Source organism: Bufo bufo, chromosome 11 (assembly GCF_905171765.1).
Source record: "Bufo bufo chromosome 11, aBufBuf1.1, whole genome shotgun sequence".
NCBI lineage: Eukaryota > Metazoa > Chordata > Amphibia > Anura > Bufonidae > Bufo > Bufo bufo.
In genome coordinates, this window is record NC_053399.1 from 63,556,691 (window position 1) to 63,581,075 (window position 24,385).

The 24,385-nt window shown below is 44.7% G+C and overlaps 1 protein-coding gene across 1 annotated transcript in view; it reads left to right on the forward strand.

Annotated features, from left to right (window-relative positions):
- The window catches only part of COCH (cochlin), a 186,625-nt gene that overhangs the window by 91,271 nt on the left and 70,969 nt on the right, over window positions 1–24,385 (forward strand). Inside the window, exons 3-4 of the mRNA XM_040411000.1 lie at window positions 18,346–18,502; window positions 21,155–21,288. Coding sequence (XP_040266934.1) covers window positions 18,346–18,502; window positions 21,155–21,288 — 291 coding nt within the window. The remainder of the gene's footprint in view (window positions 1–18,345; window positions 18,503–21,154; window positions 21,289–24,385) is intronic.

Consider the following 24,385-nt stretch of genomic DNA (forward strand, 5'->3'; position numbering starts at 1 on the left):
GACAAATTAATGTACGTTGTACAGGCGCACAATATAAGCCTACAAATATAAAAAAACCGGACAAAGCATAAATATATATATATTTTTTTGCCCGTATGTACGGGCATATTGATATGTAAGCTCCGTATAGAGGTGGATCTGTGGGCAGCGGAACATGTGTCCAACAGATTCACTCAGCAGCCCTGATGTGGGTATACAGCTTACCCTGATGTGGGTATATAGCATAGATTATTTAGTGGTATTTTTTGCGGTCTTGTTAATTTCATTTTTTAACAGTAGTCAACAATAAGTGACACCTGGTAATTAGTAGGTATTACATGCCATGTCTCCCAGGTAGCCGAGATTTTATAAGGCAGGATGAGGCAGTTTTAGGTCTTTATTTTAATTAAATCTGTATAAGAGACAGAGACCTGAGGGGGTATTCTTAAAGGAAGCAGCCAAAGTGGAGAGACTCATTCAAACCTTTGGGGGATACCGTGTCCAGTTGGAAGGTCCAACGTGCTTCTCGTTGAAGCAGGAGACGGTCCCAATCGCCACCACGTATTGGAGGTGGGATTTTGTCAATTCCGATGGCTCGGATGCAGTTCGAGTCTCCACCATGGTGTTCATTAACATGTCGGGCCACTGGGGTGTCGCGTTCATTCGTGATATCGCCCAGATGTTCTCCTAGACGTCTACGCAACTCCCTCTTGGTTTTGCCGACGTATTCGAGTCCGCACACGCATGTGATCTTGTAGATGACACCGCGTGTGCGGCAGTTGATAAAATCCTTAATAATAAAGGACTTATCTAAATTCGAGCTATGGAAGGTCTTACTGCTCTGTAGGATTTTGCAGGCTACACAGCCACTACACCTATAGCAGCCATTGATCTTGCGATCCAGCCACGTCGCTGCTTGGGTCACCGGGGTGTAGTGGCTGTGCACCAGCATATCTTTTAGGCTGCTCCCTCTCCTGAAGGTAATTTGTGGGTAATCAAAGATGACTTTGTTGATCTCGGGGTCCATCAATAGGACAGGCCAGTGTTTCCGGAGGACATCCCTAATTTGTCCTGACGCGTCATCATAGGTCGCAATAAGGCGGATCTTCTTTTCCGTCTCCTCCTTTCTAATTTTAGGTACTAGGAGGTCGGGGCGACTTGCTGTTAATGCAGTTTGATAAGCTTGTTTAAGAACCTTGTTGGGATATCCCCTGTCCAAAAACCGATTTTGTAAGGCCTTAGCCTGTTCGACGAACTCTGACCTGCTGGAACAGTTGCGTCTGAGGCGCAAATACTGACTCTTTGGAATCCCTCTTTTTTGGGAGAAGGGATGGCCACTGTCCCAGTGCAGGACAGAGTTCGTCGACGTCGGCTTCCTGTATATAGTGGTGTCGAGTTCATTAGAACCCCCCCTAGATATCTTAATATCCAGGAATGCCAAACTATCAGAATTGGCCTCAGAGGTAAAGCGTAGTCCCACCGTGTTAGTATTGAGTCCACGGACAAATTCAAAAAAGGAAGCTTTCGTGTCATTCCAAATGACAAAAATGTCGTCTATGTACCGTGCCCACATGAGTATGGGCCCGGTACATGACGACATCACATCCCCAAAGACTGTGGTTTCTTCCCACCAGCCCAGGAGCAAATTGGCGTAGGACGGCGCACATGAACATCCCATCGCCGTGCCCCTGAGCTGGTGGTAGATCCTGCCGTTGAAGAGGAAAAAGTTGTGTGTCAACAGGAATTCCAGCACTCTGAGCACAAATTGACTATGGGCCCTGTACTGTATGCCTCTTGTGTTCAGGTAGTACTCAACCACCTTGAGTCCTACCTCGTGCGGAATCGAGGAATACAGGGCCTCAACGTCTATGCTACCCAGAGTGCTCTCTTCCTCAATAGTCACACCGTCGATCCTCCGCAGAAGATCCATACTGTCACGAATGTAGGACGGGAGACACACAACAAACGGCATTAGGATTTGATCTATATAGACACCAATATTCTGACACAAACTATTAATTCCTGACACAATGGGGCGGCCTTTGATAGGGCTAGTCCCCTTGTGGATCTTTGGAAGGCTATAAAATGTAGCCATAGTTGGGTTCCGTGGATACATAAATTCAAATTCCTCATCTGAAATAATTTTTTCTTCCTTTGCTGCTAGCAGAATTTTCTTTAGCTCCCCCAGGAACGCCACTGTGGGGTTGTGTGTAAGCACAGTGTAGTTGTTTTTGTCATTAAGGAGTTGTTGACACATGCTGATATAGTCGGGAGTGTTGAGGATCACGGTGTTCCCACCCTTATCTGAGGGTTTTAGGGTAACACTGGAGTCTCGCTTGAGGGACTGTATAACATTCCATTCCTCTATAGAATAATTACGATCTGTAGGGAATGGTCGGATCTTAGAAAGGTCCCTGCAGACTAACTGCAGAAAGACGTCCAGGCAGGAAACTTCGGCTGCCGGTGGCATCCTTTTGCTGCTATTCCCCAGGGAAGTGAAGGGGCCTTCCCCCCTGTCCTCACAGGGGGTCTCAGAAAGACCAAAAAGTAATCTCACATCTTGAAGCATGTCCGGTGGAATACCCAAATCCCGACAGCTTCGTTTATCCGCATTGAGGTGGAATTTGTGCCACCGCAGCTTGCGGATAAAGAGATGAAGATCTTTAACCCATCCGAATTTGTCAAACCGTTGTGTTGGGACAAAGGTAAGTCCCTTACTGAGAACTGTCATCTCTGTTGTTGTAAGGGGTATTTGGGTATTCCACCGGACATGCTTCAAGATGTGAGATTACTTTTTGGTCTTTCTGAGACCCCCTGTGAGGACAGGGGGGAAGGCCCCTTCACTTCCCTGGGGAATAGCAGCAAAAGGATGCCACCGGCAGCCGAAGTTTCCTGCCTGGACGTCTTTCTGCAGTTAGTCTGCAGGGACCTTTCTAAGATCCGACCATTCCCTACAGATCGTAATTATTCTATAGAGGAATGGAATGTTATACAGTCCCTCAAGCGAGACTCCAGTGTTACCCTAAAACCCTCAGATAAGGGTGGGAACACCGTGATCCTCAACACTCCCGACTATATCAGCATGTGTCAACAACTCCTTAATGACAAAAACAACTACACTGTGCTTACACACAACCCCACAGTGGCGTTCCTGGGGGAGCTAAAGAAAATTCTGCTAGCAGCAAAGGAAGAAAAAATTATTTCAGATGAGGAATTTGAATTTATGTATCCACGGAACCCAACTATGGCTACATTTTATAGCCTTCCAAAGATCCACAAGGGGACTAGCCCTATCAAAGGCCGCCCCATTGTGTCAGGAATTAATAGTTTGTGTCAGAATATTGGTGTCTATATAGATCAAATCCTAATGCCGTTTGTTGTGTGTCTCCCGTCCTACATTCGTGACAGTATGGATCTTCTGCGGAGGATCGACGGTGTGACTATTGAGGAAGAGAGCACTCTGGGTAGCATAGACGTTGAGGCCCTGTATTCCTCGATTCCGCACGAGGTAGGACTCAAGGCGGTTGAGTACTACCTGAACACAAGAGGCATACAGTACAGGGCCCATAGTCAATTTGTGCTCAGAGTGCTGGAATTCCTGTTGACACACAACTTTTTCCTCTTCAACGGCAGGATCTACCACCAGCTCAGGGGCACGGCGATGGGATGTTCATGTGCGCCGTCCTACGCCAATTTGCTCCTGGGCTGGTGGGAAGAAACCACAGTCTTTGGGGATGTGATGTCGTCATGTACCGGGCCCATACTCATGTGGGCACGGTACATAGACGACATTTTTGTCATTTGGAATGACACGAAAGCTTCCTTTTTTGAATTTGTCCGTGGACTCAATACTAACACGGTGGGACTACGCTTTACCTCTGAGGCCAATTCTGATAGTTTGGCATTCCTGGATATTAAGATATCTAGGGGGGGTTCTAATGAACTCGACACCACTATATACAGGAAGCCGACGTCGACGAACTCTGTCCTGCACTGGGACAGTGGCCATCCCTTCTCCCAAAAAAGAGGGATTCCAAAGAGTCAGTATTTGCGCCTCAGACGCAACTGTTCCAGCAGGTCAGAGTTCGTCGAACAGGCTAAGGCCTTACAAAATCGGTTTTTGGACAGGGGATATCCCAACAAGGTTCTTAAACAAGCTTATCAAACTGCATTAACAGCAAGTCGCCCCGACCTCCTAGTACCTAAAATTAGAAAGGAGGAGACGGAAAAGAAGATCCGCCTTATTGCGACCTATGATGACGCGCCAGGACAAATTAGGGATGTCCTCCGGAAACACTGGCCTGTCCTATTGATGGACCCCGAGATCAACAAAGTCATCTTTGATTACCCACAAATTACCTTCAGGAGAGGGAGCAGCCTAAAAGATATGCTGGTGCACAGCCACTACACCCCGGTGACCCAAGCAGCGACGTGGCTGGATCGCAAGATCAATGGCTGCTATAGGTGTAGTGGCTGTGTAGCCTGCAAAATCCTACAGAGCAGTAAGACCTTCCATAGCTCGAATTTAGATAAGTCCTTTATTATTAAGGATTTTATCAACTGCCGCACACGCGGTGTCATCTACAAGATCACATGCGTGTGCGGACTCGAATACGTCGGCAAAACCAAGAGGGAGTTGCGTAGACGTCTAGGAGAACATCTGGGCGATATCACGAATGAACGCGACACCCCAGTGGCCCGACATGTTAATGAACACCATGGTGGAGACTCGAACTGCATCCGAGCCATCGGAATTGACAAAATCCCACCTCCAATACGTGGTGGCGATTGGGACCGTCTCCTGCTTCAACGAGAAGCACGTTGGACCTTCCAACTGGACACGGTATCCCCCAAAGGTTTGAATGAGTCTCTCCACTTTGGCTGCTTCCTTTAAGAATACCCCCTCAGGTCTCTGTCTCTTATACAGATTTAATTAAAATAAAGACCTAAAACTGCCTCATCCTGCCTTATAAAATCTCGGCTACCTGGGAGACATGGCATGTAATACCTACTAATTACCAGGTGTCACTTATTGTTGACTACTGTTAAAAAATGAAATTAACAAGACCGCAAAAAATACCACTAAATAATCTATGCTATATACCCACATCAGGGTAAGCTGTATACCCACATCAGGGCTGCTGAGTGAATCTGTTGGACACATGTTCCGCTGCCCACAGATCCACCTCTATACGGAGCTTACATATCAATATGCCCGTACATACGGGCAAAAAAATATATATATATTTATGCTTTGTCCGGTTTTTTTATATTTGTAGGCTTATATTGTGCGCCTGTACAACGTACATTAATTTGTCCGACGCCCGATGTATACTCTATCTTCCTTTTTTTTTGCATGTCGCTAGTAACAGTATCTGACTGACGACATGCAAATAAAACAACAGCACCTTTTTGATTGCAGCCCCATTATGGGAGTGAAGTTGCCAGCACGAGGTTTGCTGGCACAACATAGATATAAATATTGACCTATGGAGGCTGCACACTGGAGTCCAATAACTATCTTTGCGCATCGTGGCCTGGACATATCATTTCAGGCACGAACCTTTAAAAGAGAGGACGCGTACACTTCCAGATCAGGTAAGACATATGCCTGCGGCACCAACCTGTGCACCACAAGAGGACAAGGGGCGCTTGTATCTGTCCCCCCTTCTCTATCTTCATTGCGGCTGTGCACCTATCTGTGCGCTCCACTTTAGTGACAAAAGGGAGGGAACTTTATTTTATCTGTCCCCTCTCTTTCATTCCCGTTGCTGGTCGCACATCCACCTGTGCGCCTCGTTCTATAGGAGAGCCACCATTTTTGGCCCTTAGAAATTATATCCCCTGATGAGGGGAGGGGTTCTTCCCCCTACCCCAGAAACGTGCATGTAGGGATCCTTGTAGGGCCTTTTTAGGGACCACAATTCCAGGGCTAGGTTCCGGACGGGAGCCCAAATAGTGGGACACCCCGTGGCTAGTTTTTGGAGGCTTATTGTAGGGCTGTGAGGGCCAATTAGGGATAGAAAAGGAAAAACATCGTTTCCATTCCCTTTAAATATCCTCCAACTGCCCGAAAAGGACCACCCTGCCTGACAAAGACTCAAGAACACAGGTGCCTGGAGTACATCTAACCTGTACGGTAGGACACCTGGTGGTGTGTCTTTCTCTTAAGCGGTGCCGCCGTGCACCTAATTGCTGTGGATGTACTAGTGTACAACATTTAACACGGATATCTAAACATCCATGTCATTTTTGTGTTGTGTTTGTCGTTGTGTATATAGATTTTTTTGTTGTTTAATACTTGTTGTATGTCCACCTTGATGTGTCGGATATTGGCGCCTACTAGTGCCAAACCCGACCACCTGTGGCTTGAATACTGATGTGCACCACCCTAACTGCCTAGACCTGGAAACATCATGCTTGGAATACATCAGTCATTTCACTTCTTGCCTTTGTGGACATTCTAGTATTGCTCTCAGTACAAGTCCTGTTATATCATAGGACACTGCCAGCAATCTACGATTACCTACCTCTCTTCTTTTCATTTTGAGGAACAAAATCTCATTTATCTTACAAGAGCTATATTAAAAGCTAAGTTTTAACTTATCCAGATCACTAAAATACTACTTCAAAGATTCATGCGAGTGATTATATGTGAATAATCCATATTTAAGTTTATTTTAATGTTTTCCTTAGGCAGTGATTCTATTTCAATTGAAAATGTATACATACTTACTTTCTGTGATCTGTGTATAGCAAAATATTACCTACACAAACCACACTGGTCCCCTCAACTCTAAATGTTGACCTTTTAGAAATGTGTGGAATTTTCATATGTCACCAGTGGGTTACGTATTTGTTTTGCTCCATTTTGCATCCATCTGTTTTTCAATTGTTCCAATAAAGAGAACTGGAACATGAAATTGAACATTTGTCCAGAAAATCAGTAAGGAAACACTATAAAATTAATGTGATTTTAGGGACTGCTGCATCCCCTCAGGCCTCTGCTATGCCTCTGCTAAAAGCCAAATGAGTTTTAGTCCTTTCCATTCTAGTTCAGCCATGACAGCAATGGAAGCTATTGGCATTAGGTGGAGAGTGGAAGTCTGGCTGCACCTGTGCTTGTGGTTTTGAGCAAAGATCCCTTTATAGAAGTATCTGGTTCTTAGTTTGCAGTAAATTGGCTATTGGATATAGTTTTTCTTTTTTTCTTGACATATCCTCAAACCCATATTCTATAAAATATTGCCAACGTTGTGGCAAGTAATATGAAACTTGTTGACCACACCTTTGTGTGTGACATAAAAATTTAGATGAAGTACAATAAAAATCACTAGACAGTTGCATCATTGTTACCATAAAATATGACTTGTAACAATTAGTCTTTGAGTAGGATATATGGCGCAAACAATAAGATTTTCTTCATGCTTGCATTCCAATGTCCAAAATGTAAAAGGAATTGACAGAAAATGCACTAAAAAACAGGGCCAGAAATCTTAGCACATGAAAGTGCGGCTTTAAGACAAATGGAAACCTTCAAAGATGGAAAGCACAGAAGAATGAAAAATTCACTGGACACAATTGTCAATGATGCAGATATACTGTAGGTGCGTACGAAGAGACCCAGGCACAATCTTCAACTTTATAGTGAACCTAACTGGCAGCACTCCAGGAACCTTATTAATATGCTATTCCACAGGAATTCTGTTCACCATTCCAGCCACAATACCCTAGTGACTCTAGAACAAATACAGACTTTAAAGAGGAGCTGTGTTCAAATGCAATGAATCTGCAGGCAGCATGCTATAGAGCCGGAGGAGCTGAACAGAATGATATATAGTTTAGTGGGAAAAGATTCAGTAAAACTTGTAATTTAGGCTACTTTCACATCAGCACTTTCCCTTTCCACTATTGAGATCCGTCATAGGATCTCAATAGCGGAAGAAAACGCTTCCGTTTTGTCCCTATTCATTGTCAATGGGGACAAAACAGAACTGAATTAAAAGGGAGTACACCAGAATGCATTCCATTCCATTTTGTTGTGTCCCCATAGCGGACAGAATAGCGCTGCAAGCAGCGTTTTTCTGTCTGCAATTGGGTGCAGAGCAAGACGGATCCGTCCTGACACACAATGTAAGTCAATAGAGGCAGATCTGCTTAACTCTGACACAATCTGACACAATAGAAAACAGATCCGCCCCCATTGACTTTTAATAGTGTTCATTACATCTTGTCTATTATAAAGATAATACAACCGGATCCGTTCATAACGGATGCAGACAGTTGTATTATCATGCCAGAATTATTTTTGCTGATCCATGATGGATCCAGCAAAAACGCTGGTGTAAAAGTAGCCTTATACATTTATATCTTTGCTTTTTCTAAGAACTATCAGTACAGGGAGGAGGTGTTGACAGCTAACTCTGTATGCAAACTTAAGGTGAATTTAGACGAGCAGATAATTGGACAGATTCTGTCCATTTAAAGGTACTGTCGATCACTCGATTAACGAGCAAATCTTTTCCAACAAAAATATACATCCGTCTGCTCAGATTATCCTGCTCAATTACATGGTGCATTCAGATTGCATATACATGGTGCATTCAGATTATCCAAATGAACTCCAGATACATACCGATAGGGAACTTAAATTGTGAGCCACATTGAGGACAGCTTAAGGCTAAAGTCTGTAAAGCGCTGCAGAATATGTCAGCTATATAAGTGCATACAATAAATAAATGAAGTTGACTGAACGTTCCCCTCAAGACTCCCACTACTTGAATACAAATGAGTACTTACCAAAATATCTAGACTTTTTCAACTAAGAGATTAGTATTAGTGTTGGTTGAGCACCAAAGTGCTCGGGTGCTTGAGTAGAACACCTCGGGATTCTCGGGTGCTCAGCCGAGCACCCAAGCACAATGGAAGTCAATGGAAGAACCCGATCATTAAACCAGGCACCCCCTGCTCTGAAGAGGGGAGGGTGCCTGGTTCATAGTAAAAGGTCAGAAATTGATGGAAACACCACTGAAATGGTTCGGGAACAGCATGGGGAGGATGTCTGGATGCATCTTGGACTCCCACGTAGCTGCTGGGAACGATGTTGTCCGAGTAGTACGCCACTTTTACAGACTGACAATAATACACGCCAAACCGAAGTTAAATCGATTTTAGAGGAAAAATGGTTAAGAAACATTCTTTCCTGTATATTTACTTGTATATAAAGTGCAAGTGCAGCCAAAAATTACACGGAAGAGGCACTCCGATACAACCTGTATATCACATAAAGGAGGGCATCATACACAACCTTGAAAAATTACACATTGTGGTACAATTATTCATGTAGTGGGACTCCTACACTCATAAAGCCTATGCACTAAGTAAAAGGGCTGCCAAAAATTACAAGGAACCGGCACTACAATACACCCTTTATTACACATAAAGGAGGGCATCATACACAACCTTGAAAAATTATGATTGATGGCCTGCTGGTGACCCTCTAAAACATTAGGGGCGAGGGCCTGCTAATCTGACCTTCTAAAACATTAGGGGTGAGAGTCTGCTGCTGAGCTGACCATCTAAAACATTAGGGGTGAGGGGCTGCTGCCGAGCTGACCATCTAAAAAAAATTGTGGGCGAGGGCCTGCTGCTGAGCTGACCATCTAAAAAATTTTGTGGGCGAGGGCCTGCTGCTGAGCTGACCATCTAAAACATTATGGTTGAGGGTCTGCTGGTGACCCTCAAAAACATTATGGGTGAGGGCCTGCTGGTGACCCTCTAAAATATTATGGTTGAGGACCCGCTGCTGAGCTGACCCTCTACAACATTAGGAGCGAGGAGGACGAGAAAAGGAAGACTGAAACATATACCCTTTTTTGTGGTGGAAGAGGTGCATGAAAATACAGTGTATTCAATACACCATAAAAGCCACATTTAAAGTGCCTTTATGTTCAGCCGTTTTCCTCTGGTGGAGTAGAGAAGTCGAGGCAATCCAGGCCTTGTTAATTTTTATAAGAGTCAACCTATCAGCATTTTCAGTTGACAGACGGATGCGCTTATCAGTTATTATGCCCCCAGCAGCACTAAATATCCGCTCTGACAAAGCGCTGGCAGCAGGGCAGGCCAGCACCTCCAAGGGGTAGAGCGCCAGTTCATTCCACGTGTCCAGCTTGGACACCCAATAGTTGTAAGGCACAGAGGGATCATTGAGGGCGCTGACACGGTCTGCTACATACTCCTTCACCATCTTCCAAATTTTTTTCTTCCTTGTAATTGTAGGCCACGCATCAGGGTGAGGGTGTTGGCGGGGTGTCATAAAACTGTCCCAGGCCTTGGAGAGTGTTGCCCTGCCCCAGGCCCCTGCTGTGATTCCCCTCATCTCCCCTCCTCGGTTTCACAAGAAACTACGTACTCTGCCGCCAGCACTGTCAGCTGGAAATTTTTTGAGCAATTTTTCCACAAGGATCTTCTGGTATTGCACCATTTAATGCATATAATGCGAGGGTCACGGGAAAGGCAGCATAACATAAAGTCAACCATGTGTGCCAGAGTCCCAACAGACAAGACTTCGCTGTCCTCATCAGGAGGATGACTCTCAATCTCCTCATCCTCTTCCTCCTCTTCTGCCCATCCACACTGAACAGATGGAATAAACCTGCTATGGGTACTACCCTCTGTAGCGGAGGCAACCGTCTCCTACTCCTCCTCCTCCTTATCATCATCCAATTCACGCTGATAAGACAAACTCAGGGTGGTTTGGCTATCACCCTGTGTACTGTCTTCCCCCATTTCCACCTCTTCCATATGCAAACCTTCCACCTTAATTGTGAGCAGCGAGCGTTTGAGTAGAAACAGAAGTGGAATGGTTACACTGATAATAGAGTTATCGCCCCTCCCCATCTGTGTTGATTCCTCAAAGTTGCGTAAAACCTCACAGAAGTCAGATATCAATGCCCACTCGCTGCTTGTGAAGAGTGGAAGCTGACTGGAAAGGTGACGACCACGTTGCAGCTGGTATTCCACTACTGCCCTCTGCTGCTCACAAAGCCTGGCCAACATGTGGAACGTGGAGTTCCAGCGCGTGCTCACATCGCCCCCCAAAAGTCGGTGAGCTGGCAATTGCAAACGCTGCTGCAGCGTTGCCAGACCGGCGGAAGCTGTCGATGACTTGAGGAAATGGGCACACGGCGCACCTTCACCAGTAGCTCAGGCAAATTGGGGTAGGTTTTGAGAAACCACTTAACCACTAGGTTGAACACGTAGGCTAGGCATGGTATGTGTGTGAGCTTGCCGAGCTTCAAAGCCGCCACCAAGTTACGGCCATTATCAGACACAACCATGCCTGGTTGTAGGTTGAGTGGCGAGAGCCACAGCTCAGTCTGGTCCCTTATCCCCTGCCACAGCTCTGCGGCAGTGTGCTGTTTGTCACCTAAGCAGATCATTTTAAGCTAGGTCTGTTGCCGCTTCACCACTGCAGTTCGTCACTGCTTCCAGCTACTGACTGATGCTGCATGATGATAATTCATAGGGTGTAAGTGGAGGAGGAAGCGTAGGTGGCGGCGGAAACCCTTATGGAAGTAGGGCCCACAATCCTTGGCATCAGTAGCACCTGTGCCATCCCAGAGTACGACTCGCTCCCGGCTTCCACAATGTTCACCCAGTGTGCCATCAGGGAAATGTAGCGTCCCAGGCCAAAAGCACTTGTCCATGTGTCAGCCGTTAAGTGGACCTTCCCAATAACTACGTTGGTCAGGACACGGGTGATGTTACATGCTGGTGTAAGACTGGGACTGCACGCTGTGAAAAATATTGGTGGCTGGGAACAGAGTACCGCGGGACAGCCGCTGCCATCAGGCTGAGGAAAGCCTCAGTGTCCACAAGCCTAAATGGCAACATTTCCAGGGCAAGCAATTTGGAAAGGTGCTATGGTATTTAGTGCTATGGTCTGTGGGTGGGTGGCTGGGTATTTGCATTTTCGTTTTAAAGGCCTAGGGTATAGACATCTGTACTCTGCGCTGGGACACAGAAGTGGATGTGCTAGCTGATGGTGCTTGTGAAGGTCCAGGTGCATGGCGAGAGGCATCCAGGCCTGTGTCTTGGACAGGGGATTGGCCAGCACATAACACAAGGGAAGAGGAGGAAGTGGTGTGACCTGCAGACACTGGTTGTGGACCCAGGCGTTCGGCCCACCTATTAGGTTGCTTTGATGCCATGTGGCAGATCATGCTGGTGGTGGTGAGGTTGCTAGTGTTCACGCCCGTGCTTATTTTGGTACGGCACAGGTTGCAAATGACAATTCTTTTATCGTCCGCACTTTCCTCAAAAAAGCGCCAGACTGTAGAACACCTACCCCTAGGGAGATTGCCATAAGGGGGGTGCTCCGGGGAACAGTTGTGGGCCTGTTTGGTGTGGCCCGCCTTCTCCCTTTTGCTACTCCACTGCCTCTTCTAGCCTGTTGTGGTGCTGCGTATCCCTCGCCCTCTCTACTGCTGTCCTCGCTCGGCTTGCCACCTTCCCAGGTTGGGTCAGTGACTTCATCGTCCAGCACCTCCTCTTCCACTTCCTCACTCTGGTCATCCTCCTGACTTGTTGACCTAACAACAACCTCAGTTATTGACAACTGTGTCTCATCCTCATCATGAACCTCTTGAGACACTAATTGCGGTTGACTTATTGGCAACTGTGTATCATCATCATCATCCACCTCGTGAAACACTAATTGCCGTTCCCCACCGTCATCTTCTTCTGACTGTGGATGCTCCAGAGTTTGGAAATCAGGGCACAAGATCTCCTCATGTCCCTCTTCAAGCGGTGAGAGGCCCAAATTAAGGAATGGCGAAGAAAACAGCTCCGAGTGTGGTATCACTTGTTTGCCAAGACTCTCCATGGTGGGTGGAAGGAGTATCAGGGTGAGGATTTTGTTGACCAGACTCTTGGCTACCGAGACAGGACTTTGTGGAAGACAGGGTGGTGCTTAACCAACTGGAAGCATTATCTTCTGCAATCAAACCGACCACCTGGTTGCACTGGAGTGGGGTGTCCTGCGCCGACCTGCAAACTGGGACATGAAGCTAGGTATCATGGATGAGTGTGTTTCTTGTGCTCTGGCAGCAGGCACAGTTTCACCGCGCCCAGGGCCACGGCCTCTGCGTGCACCATCAGCAGCACGGCCACTCCCTGTCCCTTACTGCTCGCCTTGCGCATATTAAATGGTATATATGCTTATAAGTATGTCACATGTACAGTAGCAAAAGTTTTGTAAGTGTATGCGCAAATAAAGTACACAGAATGTCACAGATATTTTTAGGATGCGCACACGTTAAACAGTAGGTATAGCGCAAGTAATGTTGCTGTCACCACCGCCTAATAGAAAAATTACACTGAATGAATGTCACTGATATTTAGGATGCACACACGTTAAACAGGAGGTATAGCGCAAGTAATGTCGCGGTCACCACCACTTAATAAAAAATTACACTGAATAAATGTCACTGATATTTAGGTTGCACAAAAGTTATACAGGAGGTATAGCGCAAGTAATGCCGCTGTCACCACCGCCTAATAAAAAATTACACTGAATAAATGTCACTAATATTTAGGATGCACAAACATTATACAGGAGGTACAGCGCAAGTAATGTCGCTGTCACCAGCGGCTAATAAAAAATTACACTGAATTAATGTCACTGATATTTAGGATGGGCAAACGTTATACTGGAGATGTAGCGCAGGTAATGTCGCTGCCACTAGCAGCAAAAAAATTTGACTGAATGTCACTGATATTTCGGATATGCAAACGTTATACTGGAGATGTAGCGCAGGTAATGTAACTGTCCGCAGCGGACACCGCCTACGGAAAAGTACACTGGATGTCACATAATATTTTTAGGCTGCGCACACGTTAGACAGGAGATGTAGCGCAGATAATGTCGCTGTCTGCAGCGGCCAAACAATTGTAAGCTATTTAGCGCAGGTTGCGCAAAAAATATATATTGCTGCCAGATTCAACTATAGTCCTTAAAAGGACTTTTGGGTCCATAACAAGTATAAAAACTAAAATATTGCTATTTCAATCCCTACACCACTATCTCTCCCTTCTGCTCTCCAGCTGTCCCTGAATAATACTGAGCCGAACACAAGTAATCAGGTGCTATATAGCACCCGATGACGCGTTCTGGCCAGCCAACCACTGTAATGCCAGCCGCCAACATTACACCACGGCAGTACAGTGAATGGCAGTACTTACCTGCATGTTTATTGGCTGTGTAGCAGCCAACAAATGTGCGGGGAGGAACGCGATCGAGCACACGTGGTATTCGGCCGAACACCGCGATGTGCCGGGCATCGCGATGCTCGAGCCGAACTAGTGTTCGGCTGAGCATGCTCGCCCAACACTAATTAGTATGGCGCACAGTTCCATCCCTTTCACCCAGTTTCACCCAACACTAATTAGTATGGCGCACAGTTCCATCCCTTTCACCCAGTTATGAATATAGTTTATAAGGCTAAAAAAAGAGATCCGTCCATCCAGTTCAGCCTGTGATCCTGTAAAGTTGATCCAGAAGAAGGCAAAAAAAAAACTGTGTGCCAATTTTCCTCATTTTAGGGTGAAAATTCCTTCCGACTCCAATCAGACAATTCCACTCCCTGGATCAGCGACCCATCTCTAGTAACTACAACCTGTAATATTATTACACTCCAGAAATACATCCAGGTCCCTCTTGAACTCTTTTAGTGAACTCACCATCACCACCTCCTCAGGCAGAGAGTTCCATAGTCTCACTGCTCTTACCGTAAAGAATCCTCTTCTATGTTTGTGTACAAACCTTCTTTCATCCAGACGCAGAGGATGTCCTCTTGTCACATTCACAGTCCTGGGGATAAATAGATCTTGGGAGAAATCTCTGTACTGATCCTTAAAGGGACTGCCTCACTTCAGCAAATTACATTTATCATGTAGACAAAGTTAAAACAAGGCTCTTTTTAATGTATTATTATTGTACATAATGCCTTATTTGCTGGCTTGATTCATTTGCTGAAGTGAGACATCCCCTTTATTATATTTTTACATAGTAATTATCGCCCCTCAGTTGTCTTTTTTCCAAACTAAATAAAGTTGATAATCTTTCAGGGTACTGTAGTCCCCCCATTCCAGTTATTACTTTAGTTGCCCTCCTCTTGACCTTCTCCAGCTCTGCTATTTCTGCCTTGTTCACAGGAGCCCAGAACTGTACACAGTACTCCATGTGTGGTCTGACTAGTGATTAGTAAGGCTTGAGAATGGTGTTCTCATCACGGCCATCTATGCCACTTTTGATACAACCTATAATCATATTGACCTTGGCAGCCGCTGTCTGACACTGGTTACTAGAGTTATGTGAGCTTTTTATTTAGCTAAAATCCGCAAACATCTGTGGGCTTCCCTGACTTATCTGGATACTGCATGAAATAAAATAAAAATAATATAAAACTATTTACCTGAATGCTATATGGTACTGCCCATATGCACAGGCACAGTGGTCATGTGCTGCTCGGGAACACATCAATGCTGAGGCCCGTGAATTGTTGCAGCAGTACTGGACATCACACTTCTAGTCTACATGGGGCCAAACGCAGCGAGGACAGGACCCTCAGTGCAGTGAAGATGTGAGTGGGTTTCTTTATTTTAAATGCATTCTAAAGTTTGGATGGAGTCGGAAAACCCCTTTAATATGATATAGACATTTCAGGGTCCAGACTGCCATGATGGAGGTATAAGCCATGATTTCTCTTGCATTACTTGTTACCTTTGTAGTTTCTGATTATTTGTGGTTAAATACAGTACATATAAAGTGGAAGACTGAAGACTTGAGTGTTTCATTTACAGTACATTTACATTGAATAGCTTACAAATATATGGAATTATTCTCAGACAGGCATGATTCATATGATTTGCCATATCATATTCATATTCACTTTAGATGTGTATAGCCCTTTTAAGAATATGCTCACCTTTGAACATGACCAATATGGATTCTGGATAACTTTTCACTAATAGTTCAAAAACTGTTAAAAGCAGGCTCGGAATGGCCCACCGGGGAGGCGGGGGATTCCTCGGTCGGCCCCCAGTCTCCTGCGCCCAGAGATAAGACGGAGGAGTAATTATTTCTCTTGTTTCTCAGGAGAGATTATTATTATTGTAGCCACTAGGTGGCAGTATCGAACAGCGATGCAGCCTCCTACTGGTATAAATTGTACAGGAGGCCCAGCAGTATCTTCTAAACTTCCCAGCTGCAGGCAGTGAAGGAGGAGAGAACATGTCTGGCCATTCTCCTGCCCTCCCTGCTGCCAGAAAACTGTGGCTGCTAAAGAGACATTCTCCTCTGCGGTGCTTGGCTGATTTCTCAGGTGTGTGACAGTACAGAGCTGTAGGAGACTGTAAGGGGGAAATAGGGGGTTTGTTTATAGCGGACACAGATCTATGAATGTGTACTGCTCTCTGCAGAGTTCAGAGTGGCATTGGGGGTACTCTGCCCTAGGTTCTCCCAATGCCTCTGCTTTGGTACACCCTCATTAGTGCCCCAGCTCCAGATACCCCCCAATGCCCCTACTCTAAATGCACCCCTAATATTGCCTCTTCTCCAGTTGCCCCCCTAATACCTCTGCTCCAGGATCGCCACATTTACCCTGGCTCAGGCAACCCTAATGCCTCTGCTTTAGGTGCACCCCAATTAGTGCCACAACTCCAGATGCCCCCACTCTAAATGCACCGCTAATATTGCCTCTTCTCCAGTTACCCCTGCTCCAGGATCCCCACTATTATCCTGCCTCAGATTACCTAAGGCCTCTGTTTCAGTTATGACCCTCCGTTTGTGCCTTCTAGCACCTTTGCTTGGGCTTTGTTAAAGGTTATAACCTGCAAACAGGTTTGGACTTATGACTGAAAAATTCTGCAGAGTGCGTCACATTCTCCAGTATTGACATGTATGGTTTACATGGCGGTAGTGATGATATTCTGTATTTACAGGCATCACTGCTGCCATGTAAAGAGATACTGGTGGTGGAGTGGTGGAGGATTTAAAGGGGTTGTCATTGTCTTTGGGACCACTGGTAATAGCCAGCGCTGTACTCTGCCATCTCTGGCGACCCCATAGAGAATTGATGGAGAGGCAGGGCATATGCTCGACCTGCCACTCAATCAAGAACAGGGATCAGTTATCATTCATCCCCGATCCTGTGGATACAGGATAACTAGAAAAGTGGAAAAAGTCTCTACATGATAAATGCCAATTGCTGATGTGAGACAACAACTTTAACCCCTTTAGGTGTGCTACACTTAATAGGGTTAGGCATAAATGTCTTGGTGTGTGCATTGCGTGTTTCCTATGTGTGATTGGTTTGCGCTATATATGTTCTATGTATCAGTGGTGTATGGGCAGCATGTGACATATGCATCAGTGGCATGTGAGCCATGTATAAGTGTCTTGTGTGCCACATGTGTCCAATAAGTGATTGGTGTGCGCTGCATGTGTCTTGTTTCTGACTAACTTAAGTGCAGGATATCCATATATGTGTAAATTCTGCCACATATATGTTTGTATGTTTGTCTAATAGAACAGTCCTATCCTTGTCTGTAATGTGGACAATAATAGAACATGTTCTATCATTTTGCAGAACGACCATACGGACATACAGACACGGAGTAATTTTTATTTTATTTTTTGGCGGCCCCATTGAAGTGAAGTGAACAGTATAGGCATAGAAAAAAAAAGTTTGTATGCAGGAGCCCTAAGGTGGGCCCCCAGAATCTGTTACACTGGTGGGCCCTAAGTACCCCAGTCTGACTCTGGTTAAAAGTGTATCATATGTCAAAGATATAAAACTGTGCATAAGGGTTCACATACTCAGTCCCATCTGGAGAACCCTTTCTCTGAGGAACCACTTGCAATCAGCCGTCAGTTGATAACACATAGATGAAGTGTTGAGTTACATGGCATCCATTTAAATAGTCAATTGTATATGTCTAGTTGTGCTGGGCCCTCCTAAGTGGGAGCTGCTCTCTACAGCTGCTCCCTGCTCTGCCAATGGCTTGGTCTACATTGCAGCTTGTAGTCACGTCACAAAAGAATGCAATGTCGAACTACTACTTTGTACATAAAGATAGTGATTATGGTCGCATCGTGACTTGCAAGGTGCCCCAAATGTGACAAAACAGTCTAGAAATCAAAATCGCTGGATTCTTTTGTGACTTCATTCACTATAATCAGTTGACTGGAGAATCAGTGTGACATTTGCAATGTTGATGTCACTTGATAACATGTGAATGTAGTAAAATTATTGTACGGTGTACTTATCTATTAAGTTTCTAACAATTCTATCTCCCCTGCAGCTCCGGTGCCTGTAACCTGCTCCATGAGAGGAATGGATTTGAAAAGAGAGTCCGCCCAAGTTCTCTGTCCCCCAGGGTGCACTGAGCAGCAACTCTCTGTATATGGAGATGTAGGTTATGCAGGAATATCCAGCATATGTGGTGCAGCAATTCACCGGTATGTCTGATATATCACCCATTTCATTTTAAGTCAACTGACATTTTTTTTTTTTCTGGTTTGTTTTCAATGAAGCACTATTTTAGCATATTAGCATATGAAACAAGCTTACCTGCAACTACACAGCCACCATTATTGTGGTGTTGTTTCAAAGGAATGGTCCAGAAACAACATGCATCATCAATCCAAAGGATAATATATGATCACTGGGGCTCAAACTGTTGGAACCCCACTGATCACAAAAACGGGGGTCCTTGAGTCCCCTGTGTAAACAGTAGTGGGCATGCAAATAGAACTGCTGAGTTCAGCATTCTGCTATCTGCGTCAGTCCCATGGAAGTGAATGGTGCGGTCGTCATACACTACCACTTTGCTCATACATAGATCCCCACTCTGATTGGTGGGAGTCCCAATGATCCGACTCCCAGCGGTGATAGATTTATCACATGTAATGTAGGCCAACCCCTTTAACAATGAAGAGCCAGTAGTAATTTAAACCCAGATTTTTTGTTGTAAGATCAAGATTTAAGTAGAGAAGAGAAAGTATCCATTCCAGAGTACTCTCTAGATTCTCGGACATATTCAGTAGGTCTAAATAGCAAGTGACTTTATATGAGGCCTAATTAGAGAGGGTGCAGAGATTGCAGTCAGTGCTATATATGTCAAGTGATATTTAAGGGGTCATGTTACATATTTTATTTCTAGCCCAGGAGGTTTAAGTTATTGATCCTTGGCTACTATGTGGTATATACTTCCTGATTAAAGGTCGTCTATCCTTGTTCTGGCACCCAGATTTGATACTTAACTTGTTCTTATGTACCATATTGTCCTTTATATTCAAACATCTGGTTTTACTTAACTTGTTCTGATTTTTGTCTGTCCATTCAAGCACACCTTAACTTCACTTTGTGATTATCTGTAATACTCCTAAAACTCTTGTCATTGGACTTTGTCATTGCCAGTGGCCAATCCAGATGCCAAATGTCCAACTTCATTCCTTCTTTCTTTCTGCAGTGATCTTTGACTGGGTATTTTCTGTCTTCAGAGAAGGAAGCAGAACTACAGGGTGGGCCATTTATATGGATACACCTTAATAAAATGGGAATGGTTGGTGATATTAACTTCCTGTTTGTGGCACATTAGTATATGTGAGGGGGGAAACTTTTCAAGATGGGTGGTGACCATGGCGGACATTTTGAAGTCGGCCATTTTGAATCCAACTTTTGTTTTTTCAATAGGAAGAGCGTAATGTGACACATCAAACTTATTGGGAATTTCACAAGAAAAACTTGGTTTTAACGTAACTGTATTCTTTCATGAGTTATTTACAAGTTTCTGACCACTTATAAAATGCGTTCAATGTGCTGCCCATTGTTTTGGATTGTCAATGCAACCCTCTTCTCCCACTCTTCACACACTGATAGCAACACCACAGGAGAAATGCTAGCACAGGCTTCCAGTATCCGTAGTTTCAGGTGCTGCACATCTTGTATCTTCACAGCATAGACAATTGCCTTCAGATGACCCCAAAGATAAAAGTCTAAGGGGGTCAGATCGGGAGACCTTGGGGGCCATTCAACTGGCCCACGATGACCAATCCACTTTCCAGGAAACTGTTCATCTAGGAATGCTCGGACCTGTCACCCATAATGTGGTGGTGCACCATCTTGCTGGAAAAACTCAGGGAACGTGCCAGCTTCAGTGCATAAAGAGGGAAACACATCATCATGTAGCAATTTCGCATATCCAGTGGCCTTGAGGTTTCCATTGATGAAGAATGGCCACACTATCTTTGTACCCCATATACCACACCATACCATCAATTTTTTTGTTCCAACAGTCTTGGAGGGATCTATCCAATGTGGGTTAGTGTCAGACCAATAGCGGTGGTTTTGTTTGTTAACTTCACCATTCACATAAAAGTTTGCCTCATCACTGAACAAAATCTTCTGCGTAAACTGAGGGTCCTGTTCCAATTTTTGTTTTGCCCATTCTGCAAATTCAGTGCGCCGATCTGGGTCATCCTTGTTGAGATGCTGCAGTAGCTGGAGTTTGTATGGGTGCCATTTGTGAGTAGCTAATATCCGCCGAAGGGATGTTCAACTAATGCCACTCTCCAGTGACATGCGGCGAGTGCTACGCTGTGGGCTCTTGCTGAATGAAGCTAGGACAGCCACTGATGTTTCTTCATTAGAGACAGATTTCATTCGTCCATATTTTGGCAAATCCAACACTGAACCAGTTTCACGAAACTTAGCAAGCAGTTTGCTAACTGTAGCATGGGAGATGGGTGGTCTCGTAGGGTGTCTTGCATTGAAATCTGCTGCAATGACCCGGTTACTGCGTTCACCAGACATCAACACAATTTCTATCCGCTCCTCAAGCGATTCACTGGCCGGGGGACAATAAGCACACAAGGAGTTGGTGTACGTTAGAGTCCAGGTTTTCCTTTCTCAATGTTTTATACATGAAGACACAAACACAAAGCCAATCAGATGCTTATGGTGTAGAGCACTGACCCAATCAGATTAGAGATAACAGTGCATGATAGCCTCATGTCAGGACAGAGCAAGCTATGATGGAATGTCTGACAGGATTCTGCCTGATTCTGCCTAAACTGGTGCACATTTTCATTCCATTTTTCTTTTGCAAGGGGGGTGATAGCCAGCAATGGCGGACCAGTGTCACTACGTAGGCTTCCTGGACGACAAAATTATCTCGCAGTCTATGCTAATGGAGTGCAGTCCCAGACACTCAGCAAATGGTCTACCTCCTTCTCTGTATCCAGTAAGTACATTAATTTGTAACATACTTGTTATTGAATGCATCAATAAGCCACACAATTCTTTAACTCTAAAGAATCTTTAATATCTTATGCCTTTAATGAAAATGTATGATGAACACAAATTAAGAATATACATTAGTAAGTGTTAAAGTGTACCTGTACTTAAAAAAAAACTCCAATCAAAGGTTTTCATTGATGGTAGTCTGAGTGCTGAAACAAGGTGTTAGAAGCGCTCAGATAGAGCCCTGTCTCTCCTCCCTGCTGAAGACGGACTGGAGCTAGTCTTCACTTCAACACAGAGGGGAGGCAGTGCTCTGCGCATTTCTTACTCCTCTGACATATTTTTTTTTTAAATGCAGTTATTCTGTAAGTAATACAATGCCTTCAAATGCATTTATATACTTGCTTCAATATTTAAGTCTCAGTATACACCTTCCCAAAATCTGCTCTCCTGTTGGTAAGTATTAGTAAGTTTTGAGTAGTTGAACCGGCACTCAAAACAATTGGGACTCACGCGGAAATGGAATGAAAATGTTTAAAATTTATTGACACTACATCAACATGTATACATAAAATAAAATAGATAAAATAGATAAAAAGGACATATGAATATGTCTAAGACCAAGGTTGGTACAGAAACGTCGCCTTCAAGGTTCGCTGTATCAAGAAAGCTGCATCCGTATCCTCCCAGTGGGGATGACTCTTTGGATCACAGCTGCTATGGTAAAGCAAAATCTACTTTGGGCGGCGTGTACACAGCTATATTTCAGGTTATAATAATCATTAACAAATGGCCTATGATGTAGACACATACAGGTCCCATGCGACGTATAGTTGTTTCAAAAAGGCAAACATATGCGGCACTTTAAATAATGAATCGCTGTGCGTATTTAACTCTATGGCTCCACATCAAACAATGTTCAGATTGTCCATCTATTTCGACTCTCTCAGGAGTCTGAGCACACCAAATGTGTGACTCCAACCGTGCTGCGAGTCTAATTAGCCCACATATATAGGGCTTTTTGTCTCGAGGATATGGTCTCTATAAAGTCCCAATATAATTTATCCAGGTTATATCTCTACTCACGGTATGCCTCGTTGGTTCTCCTTGTTCGGTATGTGGGGGTTCCTACTGTGGCGTCCCACAGTTCGACCGCTCTCCGCTGTGGTGGCGTTAGTTTCGGTTTGTGATTTTGCCGGCATCTCGTCTTAGTTCTCGCGAGAGTCAGTTTCGAATCTTTACATGCGTGAGCAGGATAAGAAGATTATTGAGCTTCTTTGGCAGTAAATTTTCGGCTTTTAGTACATGGCCATGTAGAATCGAGACTGGTTGTCACACAGGTAGTCCGCCCAGACGCGTTTTCGAGATAGCTTATCTCTTCCTCAGTGGGTAACCTGTGGTCTATGTCGTCTCGATTTTTTTATTCCCTTTATTATTGGCTAATTAATTTAATTCGTTGGAAATTGTGTTGCAATACTCAGGACTTGCTTTCTATTGGTCTTTTCACTGGTCATCATGCTATTTCTTCATCATGCCATTTTTCGTCATAGTGCCGTATATTTTTTCATACATAGGATGTTTTGTATTTCCCAGGGGACAAACCTATGTCCAACATTGAGTAATGTATAGACCTCCATATTTCCAATTTTAAAATATGTGTGTAACGGGGTACCGAAGGCACACTCGGTCTCCCATCAGCCGCAGACCTGCTGCTTAGCTTCGGGAGCGAGGATCTGTGTTTGACCTCGTTCCCAGGGCGGCTTTGCTAGCTGGGAGGATCCCTGCTTCTAGGTCTGCCGTGAGCGCCGAGCTGATCACTCGGTGCTCGACTGGTCGGTCTGTCGGTCATGTGACGCTGGCCACGTCACATGACCCTCACTCCCCACTATAAATACATGCAGCCTGCTGGCCACAGGTTGCCTGTTAATTTAGGTTCCTGGCAGTTGTTGGATACCTGTGTACTTACCTAATCCTGTTCCCTGACGATCCTTTGCCTGCTCCTCCTGTACTGCACATCCTTCCTGGTATATTGACCTCGGCTTCCACCTGACTATTCTTTGCGGACTCCTTTGGTACTTCTCGACTCTCCTGGTATTTATGACCCCGGCTTCTCCTGACCTTTCTTTGCTTATCCCTCTGTACTGCGTTGTCCTCTTGGTTTTGACCCGGTCCGTTCACTATCCGTTATTTGTCTTGTCTGTCCTTCCCGCACGTATACTAAGTTAGGGACTGCCATCCAGTTGTCCCCTGTCATCAGGACTTGTGAGGCAAGTAGGCAGGGCCAGGGGTGAGGGTGGAGCGCAGTGGTCACTATCCTCCCCCTGTGTGTGTGTGTGTGTGTGTGTACGTGACCGTTACAATGTTCTAGACAGCTCGGCGTCTCATTCCTTTCAATCTGAATGGTGTCCACCTCTCCAATGCGTTTTTCGCTCTTCAATAATATTTTGCATGAATTTCCTCTGCTTGAGATATTGCACAGGTATTTTTACAGACATTTTAATTCCATCATATCATTTTGAACATTTCCTCCACCATTTTTTCATTCTTTTGGGAGAAAACTTTCACAGAGAGTGTACCCTAATGGTAACCTAACGTCTTTTACTCAGTTCCCCTCTGGTATCAGTGGATTTTCTTGCATGCGTTTTTTATGCGTCTTATTTTTATAGTTGCGTTTTTTTCATGGGATGTGCAGAATGGCCCTGTTTATCCTCTGTATAGAGCGTTTCTTTCAGGCACATAGTTATTCGTGACTACCAGAGGATTCCCCATAATTTTCCAAGTTTACTTGTTTGTATGAGCCTCTATATCATAAAGGCCTCATTTCTCATGCCATATTGGTGAGTTTTCATGAGTACATTTTACAAATGTTTTTTAGGGTTTTGTGATGTATCTAAGTATTATCCCTTCTCTTAATTGTTCTTCATCCATGTGGGATCCTCCACCATGATATCACACCTATGGTGCTTATATACATTTTGCAAATGTTTTTGGGGTTTTGTGGTGTATCTAAATATTATCCCTTCTCTTAATTGTTCCTCATCCATCTGATAGGTTCCAACGTGATGTCATGCCTATAGTCCTTATTTATAGGTCGGGTG